Here is a 12734-nt window from a genome sequence, read left to right on the forward strand (position 1 = left end):
GTCCTATTTTGGACATTGAATAATACACTGTCATTGTAACTGGATTTATCCACTTACCATAATAATTTCTCTTTTCATAAATATTGTATCATTTTCAGTGCTTTTTATGCTTATGACTACTATTTCATTTTCCATTGTTTGGATATGCCACATTTGCTTATCTATTCATCTATTGATAGATATTTTGAAAAAGAAACTCTGAGCTCTATGATGAGGTTTTTCTACTGTTTCAGGATACTGTTTTTTGATGGCGGTTCTGTGGGTCCAAAACAGACTCTATGGTAGCTGATTCTTCCCTAATCCATGTACAATGCTTTGAGATGTGTAAAAGAGCAACCACCTCAGCCACAGGGAAATGAGAATACAGTACACTGTCACAAGAAAATCTTACCCAGAAGACCTCTTTTAAGACAGTGCAGGAAGTTTGGTTTTCCCCAAAAGACAAAGAAATATTCTCATACACATCAGTTTGTACACGGCCAAGAAAGATCATGAAAGTATATAAGATCAGAAACTGACTTTTAAAATTTTCTTTAAGATAAAATATTTTGTTAGTGACTCTCTGGGGGCACTAGGAATAGCCTTGTCTATAAATTATTCCTATCAATATTCCAAACTCCAGGATAGAGAGGGAAGGGAATACATGAACTATTGAAGGGGTACAGAGCAGTGAGCATGGCCATGGGCTTTGGAGAGTAGACAGTGGCAATGGATGGTGGAAAGTTTTGAGCTTGGGATATAATAAAAATTCTGAGGTTAAAAAAGGCAAAATTCCTTATTTAAGACTAAAGGATGATGGTGGGTTGTAGATAGAAACATTGATAGACAAAAGCTTGCATATTTTCAGTCACAGGGTTTATTTTGGTTTGTGAAAATGAAAACCGTAAGCCATAAAAATAGGATACAAAAACAGGTTGTTGTTTTGCTGTTGTTTGTTTGTTTGTTTGTTTGTTTTCACTCTTGCATCAGGCCAGGTGATGGTGAGTTTCTTGGTAATATCCTTCTCTAGCTTATGGCTTTTTAATGTTATCATTTAATTGCTATTGTAAAAGAAATAAAGAAAAGTTAAAATGCTAAATTTTCATTGTTAATAAAAGCTATTTAAATTTACTATGCAACTACAAGTATGGCAATGAATCAGTGTAATAAAGCATTGCTAATACTATTACTATCTATGACTGTGATCTGGGAAACTTATTATTCTAAGCTTCTATTTCATCAATAGTTTGTAATAGCTACATTATTACAAAATAAAATATTATAAATTGATATTCATATATTTAATGTATACAATATATAAACTTTACATGGATAAAAGAAAACCACCAGCAAGGAAAAGAATGGAAAGAACAAAATAAATATGTAAAGAAACAGCAAAGAGTTACTATAAATTGTGTAGTTCTGTCTGTTAGGGGAAGAGCACTTCCAAAACCCCTCTGTGCACTTCCCACATACACGTGTGCAAATCCAAACGCATTCTTCACTCCTCTCCACTTCCTCACCTCAACTCAAATTAGTTCTTTTCCTACTATACTGTGTGTCATTCATAAAATGTGTCACTATTCATTCTGCTTGAAAAGTATCTCAGTAATGGAAAAAAAGTATCCAATGTACTCAGTACTACTGTGAAACCAATTTATAATGACTCAAACTTACATATGAAAAATGAAGCACAACTTTAGTCTATGATGAAAGAGGGAAGGGGAGGGCGAGGGATGAGGAGGAGGTGGGAGGGATAGTAGGGGGACCACAACTATGGAGCACATTGCAAGTACAAGTTGGTTGTATCATGTGTAGAACACAAATGTCCTAATGCTATAATTGGGTAAATGAGATGAACACTACGCTGATTAGTATGATGTAAGCACTCCAATTTGTACAAATAATCAACACACTGAAATGGGCATAAATGTATTGGTGATCTGTGTATAAAAGACTTAATAAAAAAATAAAAAAGAAAAGTTTAGGTCTTTGTGGATCGCTCTTTCATTCTAACATAAATATATCCATCCAGTATGTTTGTATGTTTCCTTTCATCCAACCCTGTCCTCGTCCTATGTTTCCTGTGCATTTGGTAATCTCTTAACTGTGGTGCTAGTCTCTAGTTCAGACAAAATCCATTTCCCCTACTTTATCACAGTGAAATTTGTAAAATACAAACCATACTGTACCAAATATCTCTTAGCACCTCAAAAATATTGTCTTTCATACAGAACATTTAAATCCCTCATCATGGCACACCAGACACTTCACTTGGCTTATGCTATCCTATGCAGCTTTTATCTCTCAATATTTAAAAACTTAAAAATGACTTTTAAAACTTAAAAGGGATGAAGTTTGGAAACACAGAAGCCTAGCTTTATATTTTAGCCTTTCTATCTTCACTGTCTTCCTGATTTGTAGCAATAACCATCTTATTTAAGTAGTTTTTCTTGCACTCTACATCTAAACTGTCAAAGCATTCTGTCAATTCACCTTCAAATTTATACATAAAACAATCCTTACCACCCCTTATGTGAAATGCCATCTTTTTTCTCCTGGATTACTGTAGCAGTTACTCCACTGAGGGGTATTTCCTCTTCTAATCTGGCCATCATACAGACTGTTCTCTACAAAATAGCCTTTTTAAGTGTAAATTATATGCTGAGAATTTAAGCTGTCACATGATTCCTCCCTTACACTCAGGGTAAATGAAAAATAGGCTCTAAGAACTCTAAGATACTACATGAGATTTACTTCACTGACCTCATCACAGCTACAACTCTCTTGCTAATTCTTCTAAAACTGACATTCCTGGTGTTACTCTAACTTTTCAGACCTAATTTTCATTAGATCAATAATGTGTTTGGAAAGCTACTGCCAAAATGTATGAATGGATAATTATGCCAGGTACATGCCTGTGTAAGACAGAGCTGACTTGCAGCTGGAATTCAAAAGCACTAACTTTATCTCTGGAAAGTCCTGGATGTCTGGTTTGAACTTTTTCTTTTCCATGAAAAGAGCAATGGGATTTATAATAGGCTGCTTAAAATTTAAAATAAGGATCTTGGAGACTATTTCTTATCCTCAATGCTTAATGACTGACAAGAAAACAGATACCCGTTGATTTAACTGTCAGTCAAAGTCAGATAAGGAAAAAATGGCAGATAAGTAATCGGATGAACTTTTGATGCCACTCTTAGTTGAAATTTTTTAATTTTTCTATTTACTCCCAGTGATAGGCCTAATATTCCCAATATCATTATTTCATTACACATGTGAATTAGAACCTTCTGCCATAAATATGGATGCCTATTGTATCCAATATTATGATAAAGAATTTTATCTCTGCATTGGAGGGAGGGTGCATTTTGTCTGATGACTGATATATACTCAATAAATATAAATTTCATTCTTTACCCCAGGCATCTATCAGGCTATGTGTGTCAAAATTGTGACATTCTTAAAAGTTTAAACTCTGGGGTCTGATTGCATTAAGTTAAACTCCAACTCCCAAACTCACTAAAATCTATCTCCATGGGGAATCATTTAAATTATTTATGTCCATTTCCTTATTTCCTTTTTTAATTAAGTCATAACTGTGCACATTAATGCATTTATGGAGTTCAATGTGCTGATTTTATGTATAGGAGAACAATTCCTTATTTCTAAAATGAGGGTAAGAATTACCCACAGAGTCTTAACAAGGTAGAATGTAAATATGAGGGGACAATATGTGTAAATCTACCAATTAAAACCATTGGACCCTTAAATCAATGACTGAGAGGTACGATTGTTTACAGATATTTTTGTAATAAGAAATAAAGTATTTCTTTTTTTTTTTTTTTTTTTTTTTTTTTTTGGTTTTTTGGCCGGGGCTGGGTTTGAACCCACCACCTCTGGCATATGGGACCGGCGCCCTACTCCTTGAGCCACAGGCACCGCCCTGTTCTTTTTTTTTTTTTTTTTTTTAAAGTATTTCTTAAGAATAAATTAAATAAATTATTTATTACAAAAATGTTGCTCAATAATTTTCTGGAAGTATTAGTTAATATTAAATATTTCTCAATAAGCATAAAATAAGATTGACATCAAGTATTATACTCTATCTAAGTCTTTGTTTTTGCCTATTAAATAGGAATCAAGATGATAAGACATGTGAATAATAGTTTCTCATACTGAGGTTTTATCAGAAAGTAGCTAATTCATGCATTATACATTTTTACTAACAATTTGATTCTTTCAATTCACCTTTAACTCTATGACTGGTCACTCTTACTACTGCTGACTTCTGAGATAGATCTGTAAAATAGTAACAACATCAGGAAACAATGTAATCTTAAGGAAAATAAGAAAATTTTTTTAAAAGCTACATATGCACTAATTCAATCAATATACATAAGGTAAATAAATGCAAGCAGAGCAGTCACTCTGGAGAGAAGGTACAGATATGCAAAGCCACTGAGTGATGAAGAGAATGACCTACTTTCTGACACTATAGTTCATTAGCACCCTTTTGTGCTTCAGCTCTATTTCATTTCTTATTCTTGCAGCCCTGAAAACATTTGTTATAAAACTTACACTGTTGTGTCCACATTTTGTAATTTTTTTTCTTTTTATTTTCTTTTTTTAGAGGCAGAGTCTCACGTTGTCTCCCTTGGTAGAGTGCTATGGTGTCACAGCAACCTCCAGCTTTGGGCTTAGGTGATACTCTTGCCTCAGCCTCCCAAGTAGCTGGGACTACAGGCGCCCACCAAAATGGCCGGTTATGTTTAGTTGCCTTTTGGCCAGGGCTGGGTTCGAAACTGCCACCCTCGGCATATGGGGCCAGAGACCCACTCACTAAGCCACAGGAGCTGCCCTACATTTTGTAATTTTTAACCAGTGATAACCTGAGTTTAACATTTCTTCCAAAAGTCAGATTTATTTCTTACAAGTGATAGTCCAAATATAAACAATAACATATATTCAGACATTCCCAAGATGTCAACAAGCAAGCAAAAGAAGACTAATGCTATTTTTCAATTAAGTCAATGCATAACAATCAGATAATTATGTAAATGTAAATTTTACATAATCATCCAATTGTTTATAAGAAATAAGAATAAGAAATGTAAATGTCTTATTCTTGCAGCCCTGAAAACATTTGTTAATTAAGTCAATGCATAACAATTGGATGATTATGTAAATGTATGCATAAATCATCCATAATATTATGCTGAACTTAACTAGCTGCTGCTAACTTTTTTTTTTTTTAGACAGAGATCAATGCCTGGCTAATTTTTCTGTTTAGTAGAAATGGGGTTTTGCCTCTTGCTCAGGCTGGGCTCAAACTCCTGAGCTACAAGAATCTTCCTGCCTCAGCTTCCCAAAGTGCAAAGATTGTAGGTGTGAGCCACCATGCCTGGCCATAGTTGAAGTTAACTTTTGATAAATAAGATTAGCTAAGGAAAGAAATAAAAATGTTTATGGTTGATGGCTTGCATCAATATCTTAACTCCATGAATGCATAAAAGCAACAGAGGATTTTTTTTTTTTTTTTGGCAGTTTTTGGCCTGGGCTGCAGTTTTTGTCCTGGCCACCTCTGGTATATGGGGCCAGTGCCCCACTCATTTGAGCCACAGGTGCCACCCCAGAGAATCTTTTTTCTTTTCCTTTTTTCTTTTCTTTTTTTTTTTTTAGGCATGGAACAAGATGCATTTACTTATTCTCACTTCTGCATTTTCATATCCCTAAATATTCACTGAGAAAATTGTGGTTTTAATTGGTGTTACAGTAAAGGAAAAAGCTGTGCAAGTATCTAAATTCTAATTTTATAAACACATGAGCAATATTATGTTTAAAATATAAAGTATACTACCTGTGTTTTTTCCATCTCCTATTTTCTTATGTTCTACATGTTCTATTCACAAAGTTTGACTCTATAACTGTCTTTATTGATCTCTTTAATTAAACTTATTCTCAATGTGAGGAAAGTGGTGTTTCTTGGGAAGTCAACAGAATTTCCTAAAAGAGTTATAGATAACATGACTTCCTATGGGAAAGGCCATTAGGATTTACTGAATAACTTTAATTTTTCTTGGCCTTATAAGGCCAAGAAACTAACTGCCTGACATATGACAAAAAAAAAAAATTGATGTATAATGAGATTCGTTTTTTGTACTGAGATATATTATTCAATATTTCTAAACATTAACACAATTCATCCAAATATCCCTACTTGTAAATTCTGAATCACAGTCAAATTCTTCCCTTTGTATATTTGTAATATTAAATATAAAAAGTAATAAGTTTACTTACCTTATGCTCATAGTTTCTGTTCTATTCCAAAATCCCTTCATTTTATTCCATTTAAGAATAACAACGGCAGTTAAAATGAGGAAAGGTAGAAAAACGTAGAAACTTATTAAAAGGCCATTTTTATGAGGAGCAACATGCTGTTCTACAAATAGGGGCATCCTTCGTTCTGTAATATGAGAGTTACTTTTAGTTTTTTCAACATTTATGCATAAATCATACTAGTAATTCGAATTCTAAAAATTTTAATTTACATAATATAGTCAGATAATTAATACATTTGAATTTAAAAATGTTTTTCAGTCTTTTATGACTGGCCCCAAAGTGCATTATGTATTTTTGTGTCAACTCAATACTTTTACAAACATCATTGGCAATAAATGTAATTGACAATTTATCAAATATTCTTGATATAAATTTGTCATCTCATATATATTTAATCTTCACTTATAATCTATTTTAGCCTATGGTATCCCATTCTTTACATTGTTGTACAACCATGACCACCACATAATTCTAGAAGTCTCTCATCCTGCCAAACTGAAACTCTCTACTCATTAAATATTAATTCACCATCTCCCCTCCCCTGAAGAACACCATTCTACTTTGACTTTATGAATTTGACCACTCTTAGCACCTCCCATACACAGAATCATACAATATCTGTCCTGTTTTAACTAGCTTATTTTACTTAATATAAAATCTTCTGTTCATACTCACATTTTAGCATGTAACATAATTTTATTCATTTCTAAGGTGGAATAGTCTTCTGTAACATATATATGATACATTTTGTTTACCTATTTATCTGTCAATAAATATTTGAGTTTTCTACATTTTAGATATTGTGATAATGCTGCTATAAACAAGGGAGTAAAAATATCTGCTTTAGTCCCTGCTTTCAGTATTTTTGGAAATATATCTAGATGTGGAATTTATGAATAAGATACTAGTTCAATATTAAATTTCAACATTTAATGTGTAACAATAGTTCAATGTTTAATTTATTTTTAGGATATGAAAGTATATGTTTGTTTTCTATTAGGAAGAGGGAAAAGAGTGAGGAGGTAGATGAGAAAGAGAGAAAAGAGAGCAGAGAGCAGGGCCAATGTTTACATTTTTGAGGATTCATCATGTTGTTTTCCGCAAAAGCTGGTTTACATTTAAGAATAACACTGGTTTACAGTTCCATCATCAATGCACCAGGATTCAAATTTTTTAATATCCTAATCACCAGTTTTTACAATTTTGCCTTATAATCACTATCCTAATAAGCATGCATTGGCATTTCATTGTAGCTTTGATTTGCATTTCCCTAATTATTAGTGATGATGTGAGAAAAGTACACTTTTTTCCTTCTGTTTATGGGCTATCTCTACATCTTCCTCGGATAAATTTCTATTCAACTCCTTTGCCCATTTTTTATTTGGGTTATTTCTTTTAATGTTTTATAACTTATCCCTTACATATTCTGTACACTAATCCATTATCAGATACATTATTTCAAATATCTTCTCTTATTACATGTATTGTCTTTCTACTGGGTTGACAGTATTTATTGATGGACAAAAGTTTTTAATTATGATAAATCCTAATTTGTCTATTTTTGTTGTGCTGTGATTTTGGTGTCATATCAAAGAAATTATTGCCAAATCCAATGTTACTACAATTTCTTCCTATATTTTCTTCCTGAGTATTTATGTAAGCTCTTACATTTAGATCACTGATCCATTTTGAGTTAATTTGACATGTGGTATAAACAAGTGTTCAACCTTACTGTGTTGCATCTTTAGATGCAGAAATCTCAACATCATCCATTGAAAAGACTCACTCCCCCCACCCCCACCCACTGAATGCTGTAAGCATTCTTGTTAAAAATCATTAGAACATATAGTCAAGGATTTATTACTGGGGTTCCTTTTTCGTTCCATTAGAAAACTTCAATTTTCTTATATTTTTTCCTACTATAATCTATTAAATATCAGAAATGGTATAATAGAATCCTGGAAAAAAAATTTCCTTTTTATAATAGTTTTTGTTGAACACAGTTGAGAATTCAGAAATTCTCCTTTATTGACCATAATAATATGAAGGATAATAATGATAAAGAAAGATAATATACAATTGCCTATAAGGCAAATGCAAAGAAACAGAAAGCAAATCTGTAAAAGTGATTGCATCAGTCTTTTCAGAGTGCCATAAGAAAAATACTATAGACGTGGTGGCTTACACACAACAGAAATTTCCCACAGTTCTGGAGGCTGAGAAGTCAAAGATCAATAATATTTCATGGTTTACATATACCACAGTTTCTTCATTCATTCATGATTTTATGGGCACTTAGGTTGCTTCCATGACTTAGAAATTATGAATTGAGCCACAATAAACATTCTAGTGCAAATGTCTTTGAAATAAAATGATTTTTGTTCTTCTCCTACCTAGTAATAGGATTGCAGGCCATTAAAAAAGATGGAAACTTTGTATTTTTACATTTACCTGGATGGAGGTGAAATACATTCTTCTTAGTAAAGTATAACAAGAATGGAAAAATAAATATCCAATGTACTCTATACTAATACAAAATCAATATGTAAACAATTATTTGTTCACAAGAACAATAAAACACTAATATAGGCTTATAGAAGCAGCCACCAGCTCTTGAAGAAGGCGCTGGCAGTGGGACAATCTCCTAGCCAGCATGGAGATGTTTTGCAGCCTGGAGACAAGCCCTCAAGCAGCTGCATGTATTAATGGGATAAGATCGGTAGCTCGTTAACAAGCAAGTGTTATACTTCGTAACATTCATAGGGCAACAGGATGGGAGTCGAGCCTGGGCAGAAAGAGCACTTAGAAACAATTAAATATGTGATTCTAGCACGTGGATCCCCACTCCTGCTGTGTCAAGCTTCAATAAAAGGCCAAGGGAGAGGTTTCTTGGGCTCTCAGAGAACAGACAGAAAGCCCACCTCTTGCAGGCATGTGCCTTCAATCCATGTCCTGGCTGTTTTTATTTGCATGGTGATGGGGTGCCACAGCAGGCACCGAAAAATGGCATAGTTAGAAGGGTTCTGGACGTGGACTGAAGGAGAAAGTATGCTTGAGAGTAAGTAAAACCTTTGGTAGATGGCAAGAGGGAGTTTTAACCAGAGGGGGAGCTGCTTTGGGTTAAAGTGCCACCTTTGGTCTCTTTTAGTCAAAGGGGGAACCACGCTTAGAGTAAGTGGGAACTTGGGCAAACAGTAAGAAATAATAAGTAATTTTGTGACCGCAGAGTTGCAACAATTGGAAACTGATGAGGAAGGTAATGAGATGGTACAGAAGGTTCAATTAGAAGAAGAGGAAGATAAGAAAGAGAAAGATAGTAGACAAAATAAAGATGCAATATGTTGCCCTCTCTCAAGAGCCATTAATTCTACTTTTACCTTTTGGGGTCATATCAGAAAACTGTCCTCAGATAGTGAGGACTTGGCAAAACTTCAAGGGAAACCTCTAATAGCAGACTTTTTGGTCTTGGCAATGATTGCATTAGTGTCAACAAAGGAGAGTACTCTGCCTATTGGTAAAAAAAAAAAAAAAAAGATAATAAACTGAACAAAATTCCAAAAAAGACAAAATACAAAACTTATGAGAGTTCTTTTAGTTCTTCCTCAGAGGAGGAAGTATAAATGATAAGTGATAAATAAGGAAATGCCTCAATAGCTACTATGGCAACTCAGGTAAAATAGTTAAAGACCAATGAAATAGCATCACAGATAAAACTATTAATGCATCCAATATTGCCTACCTAATGTAGATCCTCCAACATTGCCCTCAACACTTCATTGTGAAGATAGTCCTCCCACAACCAATGTTATGAAAACCCTGTTGGAGGCTTGTAAAACAGGTGATTTTACTTTTGAAGATACTTTAGGGCTTTTCCCTGTTATAGTTACTGATATTCCTCCTAATCCGCAGTACCCTAAAGGGGGCCAACTTATAACAGAAGGAGGGAGGGCATGAGGTGGGATCTCACCTAATTTGCACATTGTGTGTGTGTATAACACCCCCCCTGCATGAGGGGCTCTTCTATAAATGCAACTTTACCCTGGAAGTGAGAACAATGTAACCTAAAAATTGTAACCTCATATTAATTTGAATATATGTGTGCGTGTGTGTGTGTGTGTGTGTGTGTGTGTATATATATATATATATTTTTTTTTTTTTTTTTGTCAGAGATCAAGGCATTGGCAGATTCATTCTATGATCTGCATCTGCTTTTTGGGTCAGAGACAACCAGCTCCTTGCTGTAAACTCACGTGATAATGGGAACAGGGGAAATGTCCTCCATAAAAACACCAATTCCATCAATGAGGGATCTGCCTTTATGACCTAATCACATTTCAAAATGTCACCAATAGGCCAGGCATGGTGGCTTACACCTGCAATCCCAGAACTCTGGGAAGCTGAGGCAGGCAGATGGCCTAAGCTCATGAGTTTGAGATCAGCCTGAGCAAAAGCTAGACCCTGTCTTTAAAAACAGCTGGGCATTTTGGCAGATGCCTGTAGTCGCAGCTACTTGGAAGAATGAGGCAAGAGATCACTTGAGTTCAAGAGTCTGAGATTGCTGTGAGCTCTAATGCCATGGCACTCTCGTTGGGGTGACAAAATGAGACTCTGTATCAAAAAAAAAAAAAAAGCCACCACTAAATTCCATCACATTGCAAATAAAGTTCTTTTTTTTTGTTGTTAAATCATAGCTGTGTACATTGATATGATCATGGGGCATCATACACTAGCTTCATAAACTGTTTGACACATTTTCATCACACTGGTTGACATAGCCTTCCTGGAGTTATTTTAGTTATTGTGCTAAGACATTTACATTCTACATTTACTAAGTTTCACATATATCCTTGTAAGATGCACCGCAGGTGTGATCCCGCCTGTCCACCTCCCTCTACCCACCTCCCTCTCCCTCCCCTCCCTTTCCCCCTTCCCGGTATTCTTAGGTTGTAACTGGGTTATAGTTTTGATGTGAAAGCCCTAAATTAGTTTCATAGTAGGGGTGAGTACATTGGGTACTTTTTTTCCATTCTTGATATACTTTACTAAGAAGAATATTTTCCAGTTCCATCCATGTAAACATAAAAGAGGTAAAGTCTCCATCTTTCTTTAAGGTTGCATAATATTCCATGGTGTACATATACCACAATTTATTAATCCATTCGTGGATCGATGGGCACTTGGGCTTTTTCCATGACTTAGCAATTATGAATAGGGCTGCAATAAACATTCTGGTGCAAATATCTTTGTTATGATGTGATTTTTGGTCTTCTGGGTATTTGCCCAGTAGAGGAATTACAGGATTGAATGGCAGTTCTATTTTTAGATCTCTAAGTGTTCTCCATATATCTTTCCAAAATGAATGCAATAATTTGCATTCCCACCAGCAGTGCAAAAGTGTTCCCTTTTCTCCGCATCCACGTCAACATCTCTGGTCTTGGGATTTTGTGATATAGGCTAGTCTCACTGGAGTTAGATGATATCTCGAAGTAGTTTTTTTTTTTTTTTTTTTTTTACCTTTGTTCAGGTTTATTGTTAAACTATTTCATGTATATTATAGAACATAAGGTGTTGCTAGTAACCAATATTTCCAGCAAATTTCTTTTTTTTTTGACCAAAGAATTTTAAATTTTAATTCTCATAATGATGTAACTAAATATACAGAAAGCAGAAATTCTTACAATTAAAATCACAATTGTACTTCGAAATTTTCACAGCCCTACCCTCCTATTAACTGATGAAAAAGAAAAGTGAACAAATGGCAACTAGAACTAATCGACACATATTAATTGCATTCCTCTGATGATTAAAGATGGTGAGAATTTTTTCATATGTCTGAAGGCCACGTGTCTATCTTCTTCAGAGAAGTTTCTCTTCAAATCCCTTGCCCAGCCTGCCATGGGATCACTTGTTCTTTTCTTGCTAATGCATTTGAGCTCCCTGTGGAGTCTGGTTATTAAACCTTTGTCAGAGACATAACCTGCAAATATCTTCTCCCATTCTGAGGGTTGTTTGCTTGCTTTACTTACTGTGTTCTTGGCTGTGCAGAAGCTTTTTAGTTTGATCAAGTCCCAGTAGTGTATTTTTGAAGCTGCTTCAATTGTCCGGGGGGTCCTCCTCATAAAATACTCACCCAGACCGATTTCTTCAAGGGTTTTCCCTGTACTCTTCTCTAGTATTTTTATAGTTTCATGTCTTAGGTTTAAATCTTTAATCCAGTGAGAGTCTATTTCCAAACATGATATGGGCCTATTCAACATTTCCACTTGATTCTGGCTAAGTCTTGGAAGGTGACGTGCTTCTAAGGATCGGTCAATTTCCTTCAGATTTTCATATTTCTAAGAGAAGGAAATTGACCGATCCTTAGAAGCACGTCACCTTCCACGACTTAGCCAGAATCAAGTGGAAATGCTGAA

General features: G+C 34.7%; 1 protein-coding gene across 1 annotated transcript in view; it reads right to left on the bottom strand.

The window, feature by feature from the left end:
- Nucleotides 1–4238: 4238 nt before the first annotated feature.
- Nucleotides 4239–12734, bottom strand: part of LOC128576584 (A disintegrin and metallopeptidase domain 3-like) — a 180964-nt gene continuing 172468 nt past the window's right edge. The window contains exons 19-20 of the mRNA XM_053578828.1: nt 6280–6445; nt 4239–4281 (exon numbers count right to left, since the gene is read on the bottom strand). Coding sequence (XP_053434803.1) covers nt 4239–4281; nt 6280–6445 — 209 coding nt within the window. The remainder of the gene's footprint in view (nt 4282–6279; nt 6446–12734) is intronic.

This window comes from Nycticebus coucang, chromosome 24 (assembly GCF_027406575.1).
Source record: "Nycticebus coucang isolate mNycCou1 chromosome 24, mNycCou1.pri, whole genome shotgun sequence".
NCBI lineage: Eukaryota > Metazoa > Chordata > Mammalia > Primates > Lorisidae > Nycticebus > Nycticebus coucang.